This window comes from Cardiocondyla obscurior, linkage group LG02 (genome assembly GCF_019399895.1).
Source record: "Cardiocondyla obscurior isolate alpha-2009 linkage group LG02, Cobs3.1, whole genome shotgun sequence".
Lineage (NCBI taxonomy): Eukaryota > Metazoa > Arthropoda > Insecta > Hymenoptera > Formicidae > Cardiocondyla > Cardiocondyla obscurior.
In genome coordinates, this window is record NC_091865.1 from 3338898 (window position 1) to 3360798 (window position 21901).

The window sequence follows — 21901 nt, forward strand, 5'->3', positions numbered from 1 at the left end:
ACACTAACGCCATCAATATCCACTTCACCGTTTGACATTAATTTAATTTATACTTTTGATAAAATTACATTTTGATCCATATCTGAAACATTCCCGAATTATCCATTTAAAGTATTAATTATTCTGAAATATTTATATGTCTAAAGAAATTATGGGAGTAAAATATATTAGAGTGGGGAATAATTATTCTCTTGAAATCAATAAAAAATTAATTTCGTTGTACGTTAAAATTCGGATTTATTGAACAACAAAACGGATTCATAAAATTTAACTCTTGTTTAAGATATTTAAATAAAAAAAGAAATCAAATAAGTTGATTACATCGTAATATACAACTATATTCACTACGATAATCTATATATTGTATAGCGATTACAAAATAAACTCATTTTGCACAGAAACATTCATCTCACTCTCTCAAATCTATATTTTTATCTCACACTTATTCATTGTATGTGCTTACAAAGCATTCTACAGTAGCAAATTTGTTAACAAATTATTTCCATATTATTTTTGGTACAAGTCATTTTACAATAATTATAACTGTGAATATATTGATATTCTGCACGTCTCGTAGGCTGCACAAAAACGATCATTTTGCAATAGTCACATTACACAAGTGATAAACTATGTACATAACTTGTTATTTTATATAAACTGGCCAAACTTGCTATAAAATTGGCCATTAAGTATTACATGTTATAATTTTCTGAATCTTATAATACAAATAATTTTGTATAATATTCAAAATGCAATACTATTTGTAAAAAAAAAAAAAAAAAAAAATTACATAAATACCACAAAACTGCTATTTTATAATCAGAACCACTTACTGTGACAAAGGAAATTATTTTCTTTCTCCTTTCAAATATGAATAATACTTTATTTCTAATCAATTATTATCGCGTAAAATATCGAATTTTAATTTACATTTGCCTTTCTTTAATTAGAATAAATGGTTTCTTTTTGAACTTAAAGAATAGCAATGGATGCTTATACAAATACGTGTGTGGAATCTGTTTTCCTTTTTTTACAGAACGTAAATTATTTTATTGAAATTAATTTTTCTCCTCCTTCTTCTCGCTTTCAGGTTCTTGTTGCGATTGATTTTGACTTTGGCTTTGGTTTTCTCTTTCTGCCGCCATCTGTAGTAAACATTTCGTTTAAATAAAATAGAACGTTTGATCATATAAAGTATAATTAATATTGCGCAAATGCACGCAAGCTCCCTAAAATTTTATATAATTTACCTTTTTGTACGCCATTTCAAACAGTTTCAAGCTTGCTTGTTGGAGTTCGTTCGTTTGCTTTTTTATTTCTTCAGGGTCTACATCGTCTTTTTTAGACAAAGTTTCTCGCAGTTTTGCAACTAATTCTTTAAGTTTATCACACTATAAAAGAAAAGAGAAAAAGTATAAATAATAAATTCTTGAAAATATTAAAAACGATAATAATATACCTCTTCTTGTGGTAACTGCGGTTTGAATTCTTCAAGCTTCGATTCTGTATCGTGTATAATTCCTTCAGCTTGATTAACAGCTTCAACTCTTTCCTTCTTAATTCTATCTGCTTTCGCGTATTGCTCGGCATTCTTAACCATATTTTCAATTTCATCTTTACTAAGGCCACCACTAGATTGAATAACAACTGTAAAAAAAAAGTCAGAAATGGATTTCACACATGTTCATAAAGAAAAAATAGTTTATCATTAATTATAGTAATGAAGTCAGTTGAATGTAGTCTACACTCTTTTCTTCGATTTTGTAGTTTCAGAGACGAAAAATATAAACATCATTTCAGCATTTTCGTTTGTCTAACATAACATATAATAAAAAATTTACATACTCTGTTGTTCTTTGCCAGTTCCCTTATCTCTGGCTGAAACATGCACAATACCGTTTGCGTCGATATCAAACGTTACTTCTATTTGTGGTACGCCTCTTGGTGCAGGTGGAATACCAACTAGACTAAACTGTCCTAGAAGTTTGTTATCACCAGCCATTTCTCGCTCGCCTTGATGAACTTTAATCTCCACTTGTGTCTGGCCATCCGCTGCTGTAGAAAATACCTGACTCTTCTTCGTAGGTATCGTTGTATTACGAGAGATTAATCTCGTAAATACACCGCCAAGTGTTTCAATGCCTAAAAAAAATTTTTAACTTATACATTGATCACAGTGTAACTCTATTTGTGATGTTAATTGAATGAAGGATCAGGTAAAATAATGTCTTCATTTACTATCAGCGAGAAGATTAGTCAAACATCATAGTTTCGTATTAAAAAAAAAAAAAATATTAAAACAATTTAAATACGATTTTACCTAATGACAAAGGTGTGACGTCAAGAAGCAAAACATCTGTTACATCTCCAGCAAGTACACCTCCTTGTACCGCAGCGCCGACTGCTACTGCTTCATCTGGATTTACAGCTTTCGAAGGCTGTCTGCCAAATATTTCTTGAACAGTTTGTTGTACTTTAGGAACTCTGGTCATACCACCGACCAATAAAACCTCTCCGATATCAGATTTTGATACTTCGGCATCGGAGAGTGCTTTCTGACACGGTTGAATAGTACGCTTAATCAAATCGTTTACAAGACTTTCGAATTTACTTCTAGATAGTTTAAGATTTAAATGCTTTGGTCCACTAGAATCCATAGTGAGATAGGGAAGGTTTATATCGGTTTGAAGTGAACTTGATAGCTCTATTTTAGCTTTTTCTGATGCTTCTTTCAATCTTTGCATTGCCATTGCATCTTTAGTCACATCTAAACCTTGCTGCAAAAATCAATTATTAACACAAATTTATTGCAAATCGAATAAATATATCAAATAATTAATTTCGTTATAAAAAAAAATGTATACCTCTTTTTTGAATTCAGATACGAGATAATTAACCAATGCATTATCAAAATCTTCTCCTCCCAAAAATGTATCTCCATTTGTAGATTTTACTTCAAAGACACCTTTCTGAATTTCTAAGATTGAAATATCGAAAGTACCCCCACCTAAGTCATAAACAGCAATGCTGAAAACAGAACGATACAGTAATCATAAGTAATTTTCTTTCTATACAATATAAAAAAAAAAAGTAACATAATTTTCAGTAAAATATTTCAACACAAGATATTTTTAGAGACGAAAAATAAGCATCATTATTAAAAAATTGTTTTCTTTTTAATATTAATTATATAATTGCATCACTGTAATATTATGTAACTATATTTTCTTACATTTTATCTTCCTGTTTATCCATGCCATAAGCTAATGCAGCTGCTGTTGGCTCATTAATTACACGAAGTACATTCAATCCCGCGATCTGACCAGCGTCCTTTGTCGCCTGTCGTTGTGAATCATTAAAATATGCCGGTACAGTTATAACAGCATTTTTTACTGAAGTATTTAAATAAGATGCAGCAGTTTCCTTCATCTTCATAAGTACAAACGCCCCTATTTGACTGGGTGAATACATTTTTCCATCAGCACCTTGAACCCATGCATCCCCATTAGACGCTTTCACAATTTTATAAGTTACACTTTTCCTACAAAAATAGATTACATATTAAAACAGATAATCATGTTGCAATAAATTGTGTTAATAACAGTCCAATACTTACATATCTTTCTTTACTTCAGGGTCTTCATATCTCCGTCCAATTAATCGTTTTGTTGCATAAAATGTGTTAGCAGAATTTGTGACCGCTTGGCGTTTTGCAGGCATACCGACCAAACGTTCGTTGTCTAATAATAAAAAAAATAGAAAAATTATTTATATATTACAAAAATAATACTTTTTTCATATATATTACATTGTAACAAATAACTTATAAACGATTGATAATGATATTGCTATAAAGTTAAACGTTATTAAATATAATTTAATAATAACCTTTCGAAAAAGCAACATATGATGGGGTAGTCCTAGATCCTTCTGCATTTTCTATAACTTTAGCTTGCTTTCCCTCCATTACTGCTACACAGGAAAATGTAGTTCCAAGATCTATGCCAATAACCGCACCCTTAACACCTTCGTTTCTGCTCAAACAAATTGATAAAAATAATTGCTATATAGCTTGGAAAAATTTATTTTACATTTATTCTGTTTTTAATTAATAATAAATTAATAACTTACTTATACCGATACTGTTGCATATCGGTAAATCGATTAGGTACAGTGACTGTCGGAGCTGCAACCTAAAATATGAAAAATATGTATATTTAAATATATATTAATCCAAGAGAGCAATTTATTGCGAAAGGATCCCACCTATAAAGGTATTACAATCGTTAAACAATAAGTTATTTAATAACGGGACATTTTATCAAACGTGGGATGGACATGCCGGTTATAAAATCGTCGTGGCGATTAAATTAACGTGCAGTAAAAATTCCTCGCGACACGTGGCTGCGAACCAATTCAGGATAATTCGCGTATGATAATTAAGAAGCATAGCCAATTAAGATCATACTTGATCTCTTACGAGACGAGCGGATAGGAACGATTGTGAGTTAGAATAGGCCGTGGGAGTGTGATATCGGTATCGTACGTACATTTTTCAAAATCGTGCTGAATTGCTGTTTCCTGGCGATGTCACAGGCAACGCCGGTGCAGCTGCGGTTCAGTAATCTCGCGGCGGTCAACATCTCGGTTGTCTATCGATGAAATTGTAGTTGAGGAAATCAGCAGAAAACGTGGTGCGCCCAGCTTCACGTGTAGTGATGCAACTCCCGTGTGAGTTCCGTAAAAGCCCGTGATACCACGACGCGCGCATCTCATGGCGCATCCACTCCAGAGACCGGATAATGGTTGCGTGTGTGTTCGCCAATTGTTTGCGTTTTATCGGGGTTCTAGCAGAAGAAGCCAATAATAAACGTGCACGGTCTCCCCGCTATTCGTAAAACGTGAAACATCCCGAATGTTCTAGCAAACGTTGCGTACGTCATACATTAGAGATGCATTTATCGGGAATGTTAAAAACGGCAGATTTGCAAGCTACATTTCGTAAGATGACGCAAATTATTAGATAATAATTTGATGCTGCTGTTTGCAAACGCATGTACGCGAGCTACATTAAGAAACTGGTAGTAAATAACCGGAACTATTTATCAGGAAGAACTTCCGGATTTTAAAATAACGTATTAAGTTCGGTATGATACAAAGGAATAACAGAATCGCCAATTATTCTTATATAAATGATACACATATTATATTGCTAAATTATTTTATTTAAAGCACAAATAACATAATGTGTATTAAAGCAATATACGCGATTATAGTTAAAATAAGTTAAAATCCTGAGATTAAACTTATTCGAAGTACAAAGCATTATATAAAAAAAAAAAAAAAACAAAAAAGATATCTGATTCGATCGATCGAATTATTCACGTATTTGTACAAGTTTTATACATTTTCTAGTATATTACTCCATCGTTATCGTTTATTGCTAATTAGAATATAATACTTTGAACACTTACACTTTAATACATAGCATATTCAAATTATACATTTTTTTTTAACTACAAATTTTTTTGCAAAAAAATTAAATATTTTAGTCTTTTTATAGTTTGAACAAAAGCATTTATAATCTTGAAGTTTAGGCAACTCAAAACTGCAACAACAATATTTGTAATAAAATTATAACGAACAGTACAACAAAACGTGTATTAACAAATGTGCGTTAGAAATGAGATGGAGATCATTATGAACAGTTCTTCTTTTGTTTCATGAGGTATTAAAAACTTAACGCACGTTCTTCTCAATTAAATTTCTTTTAATAGATAGTAATCGATAACACTATATGTTTCTTTTCTATTTTTAATTGCGTTATTGGTCTTTATTTAGTTAAAAAATTTATCTCACAAGTATTTTTTTTTTTAATCTTTGCAATTAAATTAAAAATTACGATGTTTTTAGTATTATCAAATTTTCCAAATTAATATAAAAATAACAATCAGAATCTCGCTGAATTTAAATGTACGATCTCTAATGTAGTCAGGAACAATATTGTTTAATATGAGCAATATTAAAATTCGACGATCGAATATGAGATTCAAATTATATTGCATCTGCTCTTTCCTTCCAAGCTGCAAAATCCATAGCTCCTTTTGTATGAATTGTACAATTTGTCATATCGTTCCTGAAAAGCATTTAAATTTAAATATACGTATTTTTTTTTTTTTTTAATTTACGTGCTATAAATCAATAATGTTACTATATTTAAAATTAACCTATGAATTTAATAATTCTTATTTATAGATATATTATTTTAAAATTGATATAATTACAGGAACGGATCCTTTAGAATAAAAGCTCTTGGTTGCATCCATTGTAATCTATCTCCATTGCGGCATAAAATTTGTGCCATTGTACTTTTTCGTATTTCCTCCAATTGCTTCATTGTGAATGAACCAGGAGTATTTCCATTTTCGTACCAATATCTATCACCTAAATTAAAAAGTTAAATGATTAAATTCTAAGTATTTTATTTCAACCAGATTATTCGCAACAAAAATTATTTTATGTCAGATGTGTAACAAATAACGTTAAGTTATATTCACCTAAACGAATATTTCGAAATGTTTCTCCTAATAAGCAAAGAAATGTTGGTCCAAGAACTGAATCAGATATTGGTGCTTCGGAAAGTGCTCCAGTTACCAAATCTATGTCCCCTACATTTCTATAAAGTAAACACAATGCAATATTAAAATAATATAAAACTTTTAGAATATTATTTTAAATATTTTAGAGACTTCTTGAAGTAAAAAAAAAAAAAAAAGAACATTAAAGTTGTCAATTATAAAAGAATGTTATGATAAAATAATAAATAAAGTTTATGGTAAGAGAAAAAAGGAAAGAGAACAATTTAATTTGAATGGCATTAAACGCGAATTAAAGTATGGTGATTTCTTTTTTTTTTATTATTATATCTCACCCTATATTTCATCTTACTTGTAGACTGCTCGAAGTCTCTCGATAGTATCTTTAGCCACTGTTCCTTTAAGATCTTGAAAGTCCGTGAGATCTGGTAAATCGCAGAAACTTCGCCATCTGACATAAGGCGGCAAACCGTGATCTCTTCCCTGTTGTATAATCTGTGCCGCGTAATCCACAGCTACATCGTTCGTCTTCCCGTCGTGAAAATATCGGTCCAGAAGTATTTCGTTTAAGCCCGGGGGCAAAGGCTTCCTAGAATGTCCCGCTGTCGCGGAAATTAAATCTTGCATCCTAGACGTTATTAAAACCAAGTTCTTATGGGACAACGTGTCAGTATAAATCGCGACAATGATCAGAAAATTTAATAACAATTCGTCTAATAATTGGCATGGAAAAAAAAAAAATTAGACATGTATCACGTTTTATGGAACTCGATTTTGCATTATTTTACTCTAAAATATTCAATAAATTTTAGGATCAATTTTTTATATTGCGTTCCCCAAGTTAGGCTTATAAAATTTCGCAAAAAGACGTTATTGTGACACAACGTGCCTTTCACCGATGTTACATTCTTTTCCGCTATGTAATTAAAAGTTCGCGCTATTGTTCGCGTAAAGATGGAAGTGTACATTTCGTGAATTTTTGTAAGATCACGCTGAAGTTCACGTAATTTTTTTTCTCAGATATCTTACCTTTATATAAACGATAGACTATGAATTAGAGAATTATTCGCGCGCGAGAAAATTCTTTCAATAAAATACTTTTATACTACATTTTTCGAGAAGCAAGTATAATCATTGCATAAAAATGCTTCACTGTATTTATTTAATATTTTTTTTTTAATATTTTTCTTTACGTAACGTTATGGGCTTGTAGAAAAAGTGAAAGGTGAGAATATTTTATAAAAAGTCAAGTCGATTTTATGAAAATTGAAGGCATGCAAGCACGCGATGTACGACAATAGTAATCACAGTTAAGCAATTTACTCAAGACAACGGTATTTTTATCGTTATAAACTGTGTAAGTGTATCTCGCTTGAGTAGAACGTATTTCAATACCATAGAAGATCTATCGTATTCGCATTAAGCGGGTGGGTTTCCCTTCACTTAAGATGATTTCCCTTATCTTTTTAACGTTCCCGGGAACGTGACAGGTACTGCATTGATTTCCATCTTAGGGAGAAGAATAACTAACTTGATTGCCGGTATTGTATAATCTCCTTGAAACGCAGTTTGAGTGACATTCATTCACTTGACACTTGGTATATTGTAAAAGAGTTCACGTTTAAAGCATTATACGAAGTGAATGCTAGATACAACTCTAATTTATGAATCATAACACGAAGGATAAAATCTCAGACTGATAATGAAAAGTAGTTTATAAAATGCTTAGCGAATCTTTCAGATTTCTGGTATTTAAAAGATTTATTAGATAATTATATATTCTTTATAAAAGTATTTGAAACGTGCTAGGAAAATTATTAAATTAAATTAAATTAAAAATAAAAGGAAATGTTTACCTAAATGTCCATGAATTTTGAAATATGTAGGCGTTTTCTTTACTTATTATATTTTTACGTCACATAAGAAATTCTCGTCACGTTTAAATTAAAAAAAAAAAAAAAAAAGTAAAAACACAGTGTTAATTACGAGTCAATTACAAGTAATTCCAACTGACCTGTAGCTCCGACAATCAGTCGATCGATCGCCCCGGCTTCGTAAAATTCCTGCGGCGCATAAAAGGCCGACAATAAGGTCCTCTCGCCGGACTTGAGCGCCGATCGCGAGTCCACCAAATCCAGGGTTTTCGGGGTCAGCGCGGCAACGAAAGAAAGCCCGGCTGACGCTGCCGAATTCGAGAGAGTCGCGTCCGCGCGAATATCATAGCCACGGAAGTAGCCCCGCTGTGTCAAGCGCAGGCCATATCTTTGCATGTAACAAAGAGATAACGCACGTAGTACCGTGTATGGCTGTGAGTTGCGTCTTGGAAAGTATGGGGGCGGATGATGTAATTTCGTTGCGTCACGTCTCTTGTACGACGCGTTGTACAATTCGGCATTATTCAAAGGAACACCCGAACGAGTATAATGAAGTTTAGAGAGATATGTATAGCTTGTCAGTAAAACACTTGATCAATTGAGACTTTTAAACGCGGGCATTGCATTTAGAAATCGATTTAAAAAAAATATATATATATATATATATTGTTTTGAATTAATATAACGTTAAAATATTTATCATCGATATTTTATGAATCACTAAACTGCATGAAAAATTACTAACAATAGAAAAGATAATCAGTTCTAAGACATGCTGTTATGTAAAATATAATTTAATGCACGTGCGTAGCTGGAAATGAAGTCACGCTTTTCGTATAACATCATCCGATTATCTACCATCGCATACATCAGCTGTTGCAATTGGGTCTTGTAATCCATCGCGCACAAGAAATTGTGTGTTAGGCACTAAATGGAGCCATCAGAGTGTCCGTTTAATTTATGAAATAGTAATATATATTAGCATTTAGAAACGATAAGATCTTCGTACAAATTATTGCATCAAACTAGGGTGGGTACAGAAGTACATGACGTTAGTTCAATTCTAATTGTAAGATACACGGTAACGAAATGCGTGCTATAAATTTCTAAACGTTTAAACAAATGCTATATTAATTAATTAATTAATTCTGTCGTAATAAAATAATTTTAGTGATTTACTCCTACGTTTTGTAAATTCAATATATCTAGTACAGAAAATACGTATATATTACTTACTTGTCGAGAGCTCGTTCTCCGAGAGTAACAGGTAGGAACTCGTTATAAGTTATATGTTGCAGTTCGGCAATAACAATTCTTCTTGCTTCTTGATATAATCTCTCGTCGTCCCAATGAGGATTGAATCGCTTCAATTCTGTAGCCACTCGATTGTGCTCTCGTAAGAATAACACATGCATCAGGGTAAGACCTGGGTTTTCGTTAACTCTAGAATCGCCGGAAAAGAAGCATGGAAATGCCTTGCTTGCACTTCTGCAGCTTTCGTATTTTGGCGAAGCCATCGGCAAATTTTTCCTCTGCGTATTTAGCAAGCCGTCTTTGCCAGACCGCAGGGCATTAGCTGTCTCTTCGGAACTACCGTAAAGCGGTGATAAATCCAAATAGGAAGACGCTTGGTTGATTTGTTGTCGTGGACCCAGCTTGCAACCCTATATTATTACAATGTTCAATATATCTCTCTTCTCATTCACTTTCTTATAGAATTTTTTGAATTTTTTGAATCTTATAGAATTTCTTATAGAATTTTTTCAATACCGCGTTGCAACTAGAAACTGTTAAAACTTTGAAAGGAATCAAAATTACAATTATTAATTGCATAGAAAAATAATAAATTTCATCGAGATTACGTGTCTTTTATAAAAGTTTTGCCTAGAAGGAAAAATATATATTCTTTATTTGAAATCTCGAATGCTTTGAACTATCGATCTACAGCATAAAGTTTTTTTTTAAGTTATTTTCTTACTTACTGCCTTTACGATGAAAATTATTTATACATTCAGGTTTTATGAATAACTAGCTTTTTTTTTTTTTTAATTTGTAGTGTTATACGCGAAGTACTATTAACTTTCAAATTTATACTAACGATAATATAATCTTCATGTGTATCTCAAAAGGCATTGCCTAGATCGTAGTTCTTGCACAATGATATGAAGAAATCATAGAAGTAATTCTTAGAGATTTCTCGAACATTATATAAGATTTTATTCACAATTACCTGTAACGAATTTCCTGGATGCGGTGCCGATCTTGAATATTCCATACATCCAATCGGCTGCTCCGCGCGGATCGGAAAGCATTCTGGATGAAAATTTTCATAATCAACATCGCAACACTTGAGCCTGGCGCCGTCTGGCAATTCCATTCTCGGCGTGTGCGCCAAATCGTGGGCAAGAAATTGACTGAAAAGCGCGGTAAGCGCCATCAAATAAGGGTGTTTGAGGTCCAATCCGCCGGCGTGTACCTTCGAGGAGACTTCTCTCGCGCTCGGCAATTTCGTGCGAGGCAAAGTGACACCGTCTTCGTATTCCGGCGGTAAAAATCTCACGTAAGCTTCCAACGCTGCGCCCCAAGTCGGATGCAACGGATTGTTGCACCGGCCCGTATGCGTTCTGTAACGGACGTCCGTCTTTTTGCATTCGGATATTATTCGTAGGAAGCTAGGCGAATCTGGACAGAGAACGGCGGCTACTGTCGGCAGTATTAAAGATGCCTGCTTCGACGACATGTTTAATGCTTCTACGAGCATCACTGCCATCGTCTCGATTCGCAGAGCTTTTCGCGAAAGATTTTGCGCGCCCTCGGTCATCTCGTGGGACGCACCTAGAAACCAAGACGGCGAATCTCGATTGAGATGCGTCTGAGAGTTTAGGATTGCTCGTTCCGCTTGGCTGTATTTCTCCATAGATAGATTCGTGCGCTTATCCAAATCGTGCAGCATCCTGGGTGGCAAGGTCGTAGCTCCAATGAGTGTTATTAAAGCGAGGAATCTGCGGATCGTAATCTAAAGATAGAAAACACCCACTTATCTAAGCATAGCTTATAGCTGCCACCGAGTGGCAAACAATTACGACGTCGAAGAGACGAGCTCTTATGTGAATGCACTTATATTCTGCGCGGTACAGCACCGTTATTACCCAATAATCGTTATGCAAATTCGATGGTTGTATTATTACTTAACTTAGCAAGCGATGAGATACAATCAATCATTGAAAGTGCAATTATGGGATTGGACATTGTAGACATGCATTTGCACATCCGTATTGCAAATAAACCGAGACGCGGTTGATAGAAGCAGGTTTGTTATATTATCTATTACGAAACTAATGCAAATTTTGAAAGCTAGCGTTATAAATTCGTATCCGATTAATTCCGCTAGCGGATAGCCGCTTTGCTGTTGCCGCTAATTACGCTTCCCATTTTAATTACGTTAGAGATACAGATTACGATAAGATTTTAAAGTTACTTATGTACACGGAGTCACATGATCTTACGCTGATGCGTAACGAGATTTAAAAGCAGGTGAGATTCCGTGTAATTTACTCAGTGCGACAACAGAATTGATACACGTGATATTACAGAGATTAGATACACGTTTCGTAATTTATCGCATAATTCATCGCAATGAACTCCGGAGACCTTGTCGACGCGATGGCATTTCACCCCATTACATTAAAAGCATTGTTCATTGCGTGCGTTTACCGCAACGAATTCATTCATCAACTCGGGTATTTATCTCGGTTGGTTTCTTGACTAGGACTGTGCCATTTTTTCCTTTTCTTTTTTTTTTTTTACGGCATAGCCATATATAGCCAGAACAGATCTTAAAAGGAGGTCAAATGGAGCTGACATTTAAGATCCTTCCTGGTTCTTTTACGACCGCTTTTGCGTAATCTTCTTTATTCCCATGATTAGCGTTCGCGTGAATCGATAGAAACAATCACTTCGGCACGCAGATCGATTACTCTCAACAAATTATGTTTAAACCGTTAATCTCCTTATTGACCCGGAACTTGAACGTCGTTTGAACACGAGCATGCACTTTGCAAGAAAGATCTATGTTAACTTGAAAAACCGATAGAATCAACAGAGTAGATTACATACAATTACATTACATTAAAGCATTGATAGCGATGCATCCTTTCTACGACAATCAATTGCATAAAGTTCATTAAATACACGACTTCTGAATAAAACATTGTGTATTCCCAATTTTTTTTTTTTTTTTTTTTCTAATTTAATTTAATATTTAATTACGTTGGGACGAACTGTACGCTGATCTTTGGATATTCGTCGTAATATTATGCGCATTTTCATATTTATTCGGGAAAATTATATTAATATTTATAATTCTCACTGTACGCAAATAATCATCTTAAAATAACATGCTGTGAAACGATGATCGGAGATTTTAATTGAGATGTTCTCTGTCAAAAGATGTCATGTATTAATGAAATTAATGCAAACTTTTGTTGACACGACACGTACACGTGCTACTTTATGTAGCATGTAATAAATTATATTAATTATAAAACAATTAGTTTCGTGTCTCCTGTAGAGTGAAGTCCATTTGAGTAAATATAAATGAGCCCGCACGATATAATCATTAACCTTTGATGAAGTAACGAGCCGAGAGAAACATACTCCGCGAGATCTACGAGTACAAATCATTATGCCAAGACTTCACCACGTTTGCATTCAGAAAGTTTCATAACGTTGCCGTTTCACTGTCTACGATCGTTGGGTTAGAACGTATGAGCTAATTATCCGATATGTAACAACTCACATTTAATCAACCCTCTCACCCCGGTTTTGAAACATGTAATAATCTTATTGAATTAATACTGAGAAAATTTTCAATTACATAAGTATTGATCCTGCGTTCATATGCATTCCTATATTTTATGAGCTATAGAAAATTAGTTTGCTCTTTCTGTTTCTCTTCTCTTTTTATATTAACGGAATTTCGTATTTATCATATACAACTTTGAATCATCAAATTCATACATTTTATTCGAATTGCAAAACTATAATTATTTAATTATTGCAATTGATATTTTGATACGTGCTCGCAAAAAAATTACAATTTTCGGAAATATTAAAAAATATAGTTAAATTGTAAATTACAGATTATAATTATTTTATATTATAAAGTTGATGCAAAATAAAAATGAATAGCGTAAAGCTTTTTAATCTTGTAATCACGGGGATAAATAATACTAGGAAAATACTTACCGCGTAATAAAGATGTGCGAACCATTGGTAATGATGCTTTTAGTAGGGATCAACATCTTTTAGGTAATAATACGCGCGATATCCTCGTAACATAGGGATTACTCCGGGAAGGATACTTAATACGCGGTGGCATTCATCTGCCTCGTATGATTTCACAAGAGCTGCACGCGAAAGCGATGTGCGCAAGAACGCGCAGCGGTAAACCTGAACTGAGAATGATGCTTCGAACGAAAGTAAAACTGTAGTCTATCCCGTTCGGTCTATCCCGGAGTGGGGTTTAACCAGGATCGCAGCAACGCACGTGCATCAATGGTGCACGATGCATCGAAGTATAACACGTATACGGCTGGTAAAAGTGCACCGCTGCAGAAACAGCGGTTGCTGCATTAGTATTATGAACGGGACCAAGGTTCGCCTTTCCTTGGCTACGTTATTGGGAATCGCGGTTGAAGGTGCTATTTCAAGGTCGAATATTCCGTTCGCACTTTCGTGCATGTGATGCGGTATGCGTGTTCCTTGCATGTTCCTTTACATAATGTTATAATAGTATGCATCGCAGCACCATAGCGTGCGCTATGCTAATTGATGCACTTGATGGGCTTGACTGCGATGTCGTTCACGGATTAAAATTCCTTGAGATGACACCATTTACGATTCGTTTGAATAATGAATTGTACGCACCTCTTCGTTTATTATTATCTTTAAGTAAGGTAACAGAATGAGCTTTGGTAATAAATTATAATGTTCCGTATATAATTATTTAATCAGAAGTAAATTTAAAAGTGTTAAAATAGTAATATAATTTGATAATAAAATACAAATAAATACAATATTAAAATTTCGTTATAAGATTCTGAACAGCTAATTGAATTTTGAGAAACAATGATTATTTTTTATTTATGTTCACTCTGTTATGGTTACATTTTTTATTTCTCACTTCAATAACTTTGTCAAGTTGTACAGAAGTCACTTATTTGTTGCATTAGTTATAATTGTGTGTTTAGTTAATTTACATGATTGTATTTTAGGAGCGTACTTCATCTGTATTATCGAGAACTGCACCACTATAGGCTAAATCCCAATAATGTTCTACTTGATGTTTCTTAAAATGCTCCCGAGCCATCTTTTCGATTGGGCACACTTTAAATTTAATTTCTCCGAAATGCCGTTGCTTACTTGTCCCTTCCCAAACCAGTACACATCTGTTAGGTACATCATTCCCGTCATTATCTTTCACTATGTCCTCTTCCCATTTAATGCGATGCATCATCAATCGTTTGTACTTCGCTTGTTGTTTTGCTCCCCCTTCCACCACAACGACGTTACAATCTCGAAACAGCATTACGCATCCAGTAAGATAAAGTTGTTTTGCATTAGTCTCCACTTTAAATTTCTTTGAAGCATTGTTGACGAGATCGCGTATTCTGTAAAGATGTTCAGTTAAATATATTCATTATTATCCGTAAATGCATTACTAGGTAGAAAAATTGTATATATAATATTTACCTATAAACAGAGACGTGTACGCCAAGACTTGTATCTTCTTTCAGCTTTCTCGCCTTTTTTTCACGACGTTGATCAGCAGTGAGTCTCCGTGCTGCATTTGCATCTTCATGAGCCTTCAATCTCTTAGCCATTTGTTGTCGAACATGAGCTTCGATTTTAGTCGGATCTTGTACAGCCTCAGTTCCTAAAACTCGCATAAGATTCGAAATTCGCAGCTTCGGTTCCGGTGGTGGTTCTAATCCTAGACGAATTTTTTCTTGTTCTTCCTTCCAAGTCTCTCGTCTATTTTGTCTTCTTAATTTCTTACGTTCTTTCTTTGTAAGAAACACAGGCATGTATATTGGTTTCAAAGGATCCGCTGTATAAAAAATAATTATAAAAATTATGTAAATAAGAATAATTAATAATAATATATTTGATACCTACTTGGAGGCCGCATTTGTGTCGGATGCTCTACTAAATTTGTAATGGTCAAATTTTTGATCGCCGTCGATTCATTTTCATTAGGATATCCACTTGTTAATATGACAGAATCCCACCATTCTATATTAGGCACGTCTTCGCTAAGAGCTTCGGTTTTAGGTGCGATAAGAGCTAATTTGGTTGCTGAACTAATACCAGTTTTTCTAGCAATTTGACTAATTTCATTTTGCAATTTCTCTAATTGTGTTTTCATGCGCATTCTTTCTGCCAATTGTTGGAATTTTCCTGGCTCGTGAAACTTTAATGCACGTTTACCGCGCATTGCTGGCTTCACACCTATTCTGTTATCAAAAAAATGAGTATCTTGTATTTCTTCCGGGCCTTTTGATTCTTGTAGTTGAGCCTTGAATTCCTCTCTTTTTTTTGCGCGTATATTAGCTTTTAATGTAGGTACAACTTGAGTAAGTTGCACCTCTTTGCCCGTTATATCTACCGTTCTACCAGATTCGTCCAAGATTAAGGGAGTTGGTTTATCCGGCACATTAACAGTGTTAAGTAATCCTGAATTTAATTTATTTCTGATTTGGGCTTGTAGTGCAGCTATTTTCCTTGCTTTGTCAGAATCTGTTTTACTCAGTAGGCCTTGATTATACATACTTCCTATTGTTGGCAAAGTATCACGTCCTTTAAATGTAGGTTTCGCAGAAACGTCTTCCTGTTTTATTGCTTTTAAAGCTCTTTTTCTTTCTTCTATTTCCCTTTGAGCATTAGCCATCATTTGTTTTATCTATACGTGTACAAAAGAAATAAGCTTATATGATTAAAGCATTTATAGTATTATATAAAGCATATTAAAATAACATGTATAAAATTTTAATACCTTATCCGCGGATAGTTGAATATCTATAGGTTTTTCATTTTTTGTTTCATCATCTTTGAATCGCGATTTCTTTGCATCTTTGTCTTTATCTTTATCCTCGGGATGAGACCGTTTTTTATTTTTTTGGGATGCTTTAGTATCATCATAAATTGTAAATATCTTTTCCGTTAATTTAGAAGCTTTCTTGTCTTCTAATAAAGCCGATAATTTATCTAGAAAAGTACATAAATTACAATTGTATATACATTACATAGAATTGTAGACGTTCAAATATATGTAAAATAGTATAGTAAATAATTCGCTTTGTGCTAATAAGGTGACAGATATTTTTTATTACTAACCTGCTGTTTTACGTTTGTCATAACCAGAATTGATACAATTGACAGCGGTAGTAACAATTGCTGGTTCACTGAAGCCAAGGAATTTATGAACCGCTTTTTCGATCTGCGGCTTCATTTCGTCTATTTCTTTTCTCGTTAAATAAGACATGTTTGCACTTTTAAATCACTCGTTGATTATTCATATAGCTGGTTTCACTATGTTGTAATAAAATTGGTATTTTTACAATATAAGCATCTTACGAACATTAAGGTTAGACATCACCAAGTGCTCCAGTGCTCCTTTTACCGTACATACGGCATAACATGAGTTACATTTCACAACGAATTCTCGCAGTTGTGAACCGAGCAGTAGTGGAGCTTGATTGGTTCATTCTCTTAGATCCAGTGACTTAAACACGAAACAGCCTGCTTGATGAAAATGTATTTATTGAATTATGTATAACACTGAGATTTCTTTTAATTTTAAAAACATATTGATTTGTGTTTGAAATATAATTAACGAATTAATATTACTGCTAACGATCGATCGTGATTATTTCTGTTCGTGCAATTGAGTACCAATCTTCACAAAATCCCCTAGCATATTAATACATCTTTTCATACGTGTATATGAGTATATTAAAAAGCAGATATGGCATTTTCTGCGGCGAGCGGCGACGGCGGCTGGCGTACGTGACTTCCCCCACTCTCGGCCGCCGAGTGCGGGGAGGTGTAGTAGGCCGCGTTCTCCCTCAGTCCTCTGTGACCTGTGCGCCGTAACACATCTACGCGCGTGCTTCGTGTGAGATTCGACGCCCACCACGCCAAGATCACGTACGCTAGCCGCCGTCGCAGCACCACGAACGCCATTCCTGACGGTGAGTGTACATACGTATGTGTATAACGTGAAATAGTGTGATTTAAAATAGAGCTAGGTATAGTTTAATTCGATTTTTTTTTTCTTTTTTTTTATTTTATTTATTTATTTTTTTTTCTTTAAATAAATGTACAGGAATAGATTGCATACATAATTATTATTAAAAATTTATATAAATAGTTCGCCGGTAAATTACGCTTTCGCTTATTCGGCCAATGCATGGTTACTTATATTATTCCACTTTTAGAAAGAGAAAGAGAGAGACAGAAAGAGAGAAACCCTCAGAGGAGATTTAGATAGCTTTTCGTAATTAGCACACATGGACTTAGATTTTCAAGTTTGAGAGTTATGCATACCACAGATTGTGCACTTCATTACTCTTACATAGGTGCGCCGTATTAAACGTATTGTACTAGATTTTAATTTTTATTTTTTTCCACAATGTAATTAAAGTAATATAAATTATATAATTATGCCAAAAATAAATTTTACTAAGCTATTTTCTAGTGACAATTAATTTTTTAAAGTCAGGGGTTAATTGACGAATATTTGATGGCAATAAATAACAATGCGGAGGTGTAAATAGTGCGCAAAACTTTTTTATTATACACAAGTACATCATTTATTGTAGCAAGATGGTCTAATGTCTAATCGATACATTGCATGAGAATCAAATTACTAAATTCCAATGGTTGGCATGACCACTTTCAATAGTTTCGGCGCACAATACATCGAAGCATTGAACAATCAATCACTATGCATCTTACGGCTGTTTGGAGGAGACTTACAACGTAACGTGATGTTGCTGGAACGAAATATACGAAGGTGTAAAGGACGAAAGCGGTTGCGAGGGCGGCGGAATGGCAGTGGACCGACAACCGCAAATGAGAATGGCAGAGGGAACTACGCTGTTCCACGCTTCTCTGGTGACCGATGAGGCCAATTCTGCGAACCACATTTGCTTCATTCCGAGGCTGTTGCTCTAAACTTTTCTGTTGATTGAAATGAAGGAATTGGAATTCTGTACCGCATTTCCTTTGTTCGGGTTAAGCATCAATTAGACTTAATTGGCATGTACGACACTGTAGAATATTACTTGTTTATTTCTACTGTTAGCGAAATGCGTTATAATGATCGTTAGAATTATTGCTGTTTCATGGTAACACGTAACAATTATCGAGCAATAATTAATATATAATTATTTTGAAAATCAATCCTTTATTTTTAGTGATAAAATATTAAAATGCATTTTATTCACTCGTTTCGCGTCAATACATATTGCGTTAATCATCGCTCTCTCAGTTCATAAATGTATAAAACAGTATATAATTTGATATAAAGTAAAAAAAAAACCTTGTTTAAATTGATTTAAAAACTGATTATTGGCAAAATATATGCTTAAACTTATAAGCATGAAAAACTTTAGATATCTACAAATTCACTTTTGATTATGTAATGTAATGTCATAAAAATTAATATTTGCATTCGGTAATTTTTTAAATTAATTAATACATGTATAATTAAAATATAAGTGTTAGCTTTATATTGATTTTAACACAATAATTTAATTTTTATTTTTGAACAGAAATAATAATAATAAAAACAAATGTACCTATAAGATTAAAATTGTAATAACGGATTATGAATATAAAATCAAAATTAATTAGAAAAATCTGTGAAACATTTAAAAAATATTAAAAAAAAAAAAGATGATTCGTCTGCAAACCAGTATGTTTAGTTGCCCAAACTTAAATTTACAACTATAGATACTCATGCAGGTCGCTTGATTTGTATTCGCAAGTAAAAGTTACGCTATAGCTATCTGTTAGGCAAATTACTACAAAGTAACTGAAACTGACTGTTGATATGGAACAAGTTATCTAGCGCGAACATACCACACAATTCCTGAATCCAGTTTGTAAAACCGAACTTTATCCTGGCTAGGCAATTCAGTCTAAGATAAATTTAATTATTTAAAACTCTTTTTGGCAATATTTTTTTTCGTAATAGAATATGATTTGAATTGTGATAACGAACTATAATCTTTTACGTCAATCTTTATTTAAAATCCTTTACACAAGGTGTGCAAAAGTCTATAAACTTTTGTATTGCAAAATGAAGAAAGAGAGCAATCGATTTCTTTGCTTTATCGATGTGATATACTTACGTTAATTTACTTACTTTTTATTACAAAATTTATGGTTCATAAAACTTCGTTTTATCTGTGCGATTGGGCGTATCGTATAAACCGATTTTTTATCAATAGCAGTTAATGTTAAACTTATCGTAACTTTTAAGTATTCCGTTTTATGTCGTAAATCTTATTTGTTAGAAAAAGAACTTACATTTGAAAAATTTTTCGTGGCTCTTAAAACACTCTGCAGACGATGCACCTTTCCAGAATAGACTGATATCTTTTCTTTTCTTTCATTGTGTTTTTTTTTTTTACGATCGTGTTCTGCTTCACTTGGCTCTTGACTGTAGTCCATATCTATTTCCGCAAAACCATAAAATTGCGGCGTTCCCATTTCCGTACTTTGACTGTACAGATAAGTGGCAGGATTCACAGCGCCCTTATCCATAAGATACACCGTCAACGTCTCGATAATCGCGAGAACCAAATTAACTAACCACATTCGCGAGATCCGTTTATCATTGTAATTGATGTAACGAGCTTCTGAGATTTAGAAGCAGCAAACAATCACGAAATCTGCGATGCACGTAAGAATAGCCTTATCAGCTTTTTTTTTTATGAAATACTAAACATTACAATGTGCGTGCTTTATGTGCTTAATTTACTCTTACTTCAACAATAAATTGTACGTACATATCTTACATAGTACTTTAAACGTTCTTTGCTCCTTAAATGTAATTTATACTACATTAATTATATTAATTTCTTTAGGTCAATTAAGTAAAGTACAAATAATTTATTTAAACGACAAGTACTGCAATGTATCCGTAAGTTGCAGACTCGCGATATATTAAGCTTAATATTTAATTAACATAATTTTTATTTATTTGATAAAAAAAATTAGGTATGCGTTTATATATTTTGTTTTAATTTGTGAAAATTAATTTTGACATGTCTACAATTTAATCTTTCTCTTTTTATGTTACAGGATCGTCTTGCAGAGTGCTTCGCCGCTACGCATCTGTCGGTGAGTCCATTTTTTTTTTCTCTATTGTACATGTTCTACTAATAAGCATTTCGGGTGGGAAAATTCACGTCGCAAAATAATATCAATAATATTTTAATATATTATATAAAATAATTAAATATATAAAATCATATCAAATAATATTAATTAGTAATTCGTCCGTAATACGTTTAACGCCTGATACAAATTACTATATAAAATTACATCGGTGCTGCAAAAATAGTACTAAAACGTCGGAATAATTTTGCCGTTTAAAATTATCAAACCGCAAGTCCTTGGCAGTTAATATTTATTCTAGCGACACGCGAAATTCAGTTCAATCTAACGCAGCTTTTTTAAGATAGGAGGATAGTCTACCAATTTATTCTGCGCAAATAAATAAAAATAAAAAATAAAAAAATTTTACCGATGAACGCTCGTGACAATTCTGATAACGGATGCGTAAAAAAAAAAAGTCCTGTAATAAAAATGATGTACAATCCGTATAGACACGATGCATAGACACAAATACAGATGATATGCTAAACGAGTTATATTTAGTCATTATATATCGGGTCAGTCGTGTTTCTTCGTAAATTTAACGATTTTGCCAGTAGACGTGGGCACGTCCTGAAATGATGTACGGTTCGCTCGTATGAGTCGGTAGCTAATGCTCTAATATGCGCAAAGGGTGCCATGCCCGTGTCACGCGGATTACCACTAATTGTAGTTTATGCTTTATACTACGCTATTCTCTTGTACGGCCGTTGGGTATTCGATGTATTAACGGAGATTTGCGCGTGTATATTCACACATAGAAAGACGGGCGCCTCTCTATACATCACGTGTGCGAAGATATGTGATAGATTGTATATGTGTACGCATATTGGTGAATATGTATCTATACGGTAAGGGTTCCCAATTTTTTTTTTGTAACTATCAGCTCTGAGCTTGCTAATCTTGCCGAAGGAATGCATTGCCATTTTTTATTATTTACCGCAGTAATTTTTTTTTCTTTTTTCTTTTTTCTTTGGTTTT

At 33.5% G+C, this 21901-nt stretch overlaps 3 protein-coding genes across 5 annotated transcripts; all 3 read right to left on the minus strand.

Moving 5' to 3' along the window:
- Nucleotides 1–212: 212 nt before the first annotated feature.
- Hsc70-5 (Heat shock protein 70 cognate 5) lies at nucleotides 213–4743 on the minus strand. Its single transcript, XM_070674055.1, has 11 exons — nucleotides 4551–4743; nucleotides 4132–4193; nucleotides 3889–4034; nucleotides 3617–3740; nucleotides 3233–3541; nucleotides 2865–3027; nucleotides 2321–2777; nucleotides 1846–2142; nucleotides 1460–1647; nucleotides 1251–1391; nucleotides 213–1145 (listed from the first exon to the last, which is right to left on the minus strand). The coding sequence occupies exons 1-11, from the start codon at nucleotides 4641–4643 to the stop codon at nucleotides 1059–1061; spliced, it is 2067 nt and encodes a 688-aa protein (XP_070530156.1). The 5' UTR covers nucleotides 4644–4743; the 3' UTR covers nucleotides 213–1058.
- A 296-nt stretch (nucleotides 4744–5039) lies between these two features.
- LOC139109565 (probable oxidoreductase PXDNL) lies at nucleotides 5040–14143 on the minus strand. Of its 3 annotated transcripts, none has more exons than XM_070668717.1 (8): nucleotides 13718–14097; nucleotides 10701–11472; nucleotides 9707–10134; nucleotides 8611–8858; nucleotides 6949–7198; nucleotides 6558–6676; nucleotides 6285–6444; nucleotides 5040–6136 (listed from the first exon to the last, which is right to left on the minus strand). In XM_070668717.1, exons 1-8 carry the CDS (start codon nucleotides 13771–13773, stop codon nucleotides 6055–6057), a joined length of 2115 nt encoding a protein of 704 aa, XP_070524818.1. In that variant the 5' UTR covers nucleotides 13774–14097; the 3' UTR covers nucleotides 5040–6054. The 3 variants fall into 3 exon arrangements, 2 of the variants coding, with proteins under 2 accessions (XP_070524818.1, XP_070524826.1); XM_070668725.1 differs by having other exon boundaries at nucleotides 10701–11486; XR_011546854.1 differs by lacking the exon at nucleotides 5040–6136 and having other exon boundaries at nucleotides 6427–6444; nucleotides 6932–7198; nucleotides 13718–14143.
- A 382-nt stretch (nucleotides 14144–14525) lies between these two features.
- Prp3 (pre-mRNA processing factor 3) lies at nucleotides 14526–17174 on the minus strand. The gene is made up of 5 exons (XM_070668741.1): nucleotides 16868–17174; nucleotides 16527–16738; nucleotides 15650–16433; nucleotides 15224–15581; nucleotides 14526–15141 (listed from the first exon to the last, which is right to left on the minus strand). Exons 1-5 carry the CDS (start codon nucleotides 17013–17015, stop codon nucleotides 14742–14744), a joined length of 1902 nt encoding a protein of 633 aa, XP_070524842.1. The 5' UTR covers nucleotides 17016–17174; the 3' UTR covers nucleotides 14526–14741.
- Nucleotides 17175–21901: the final 4727 nt, after the last annotated feature.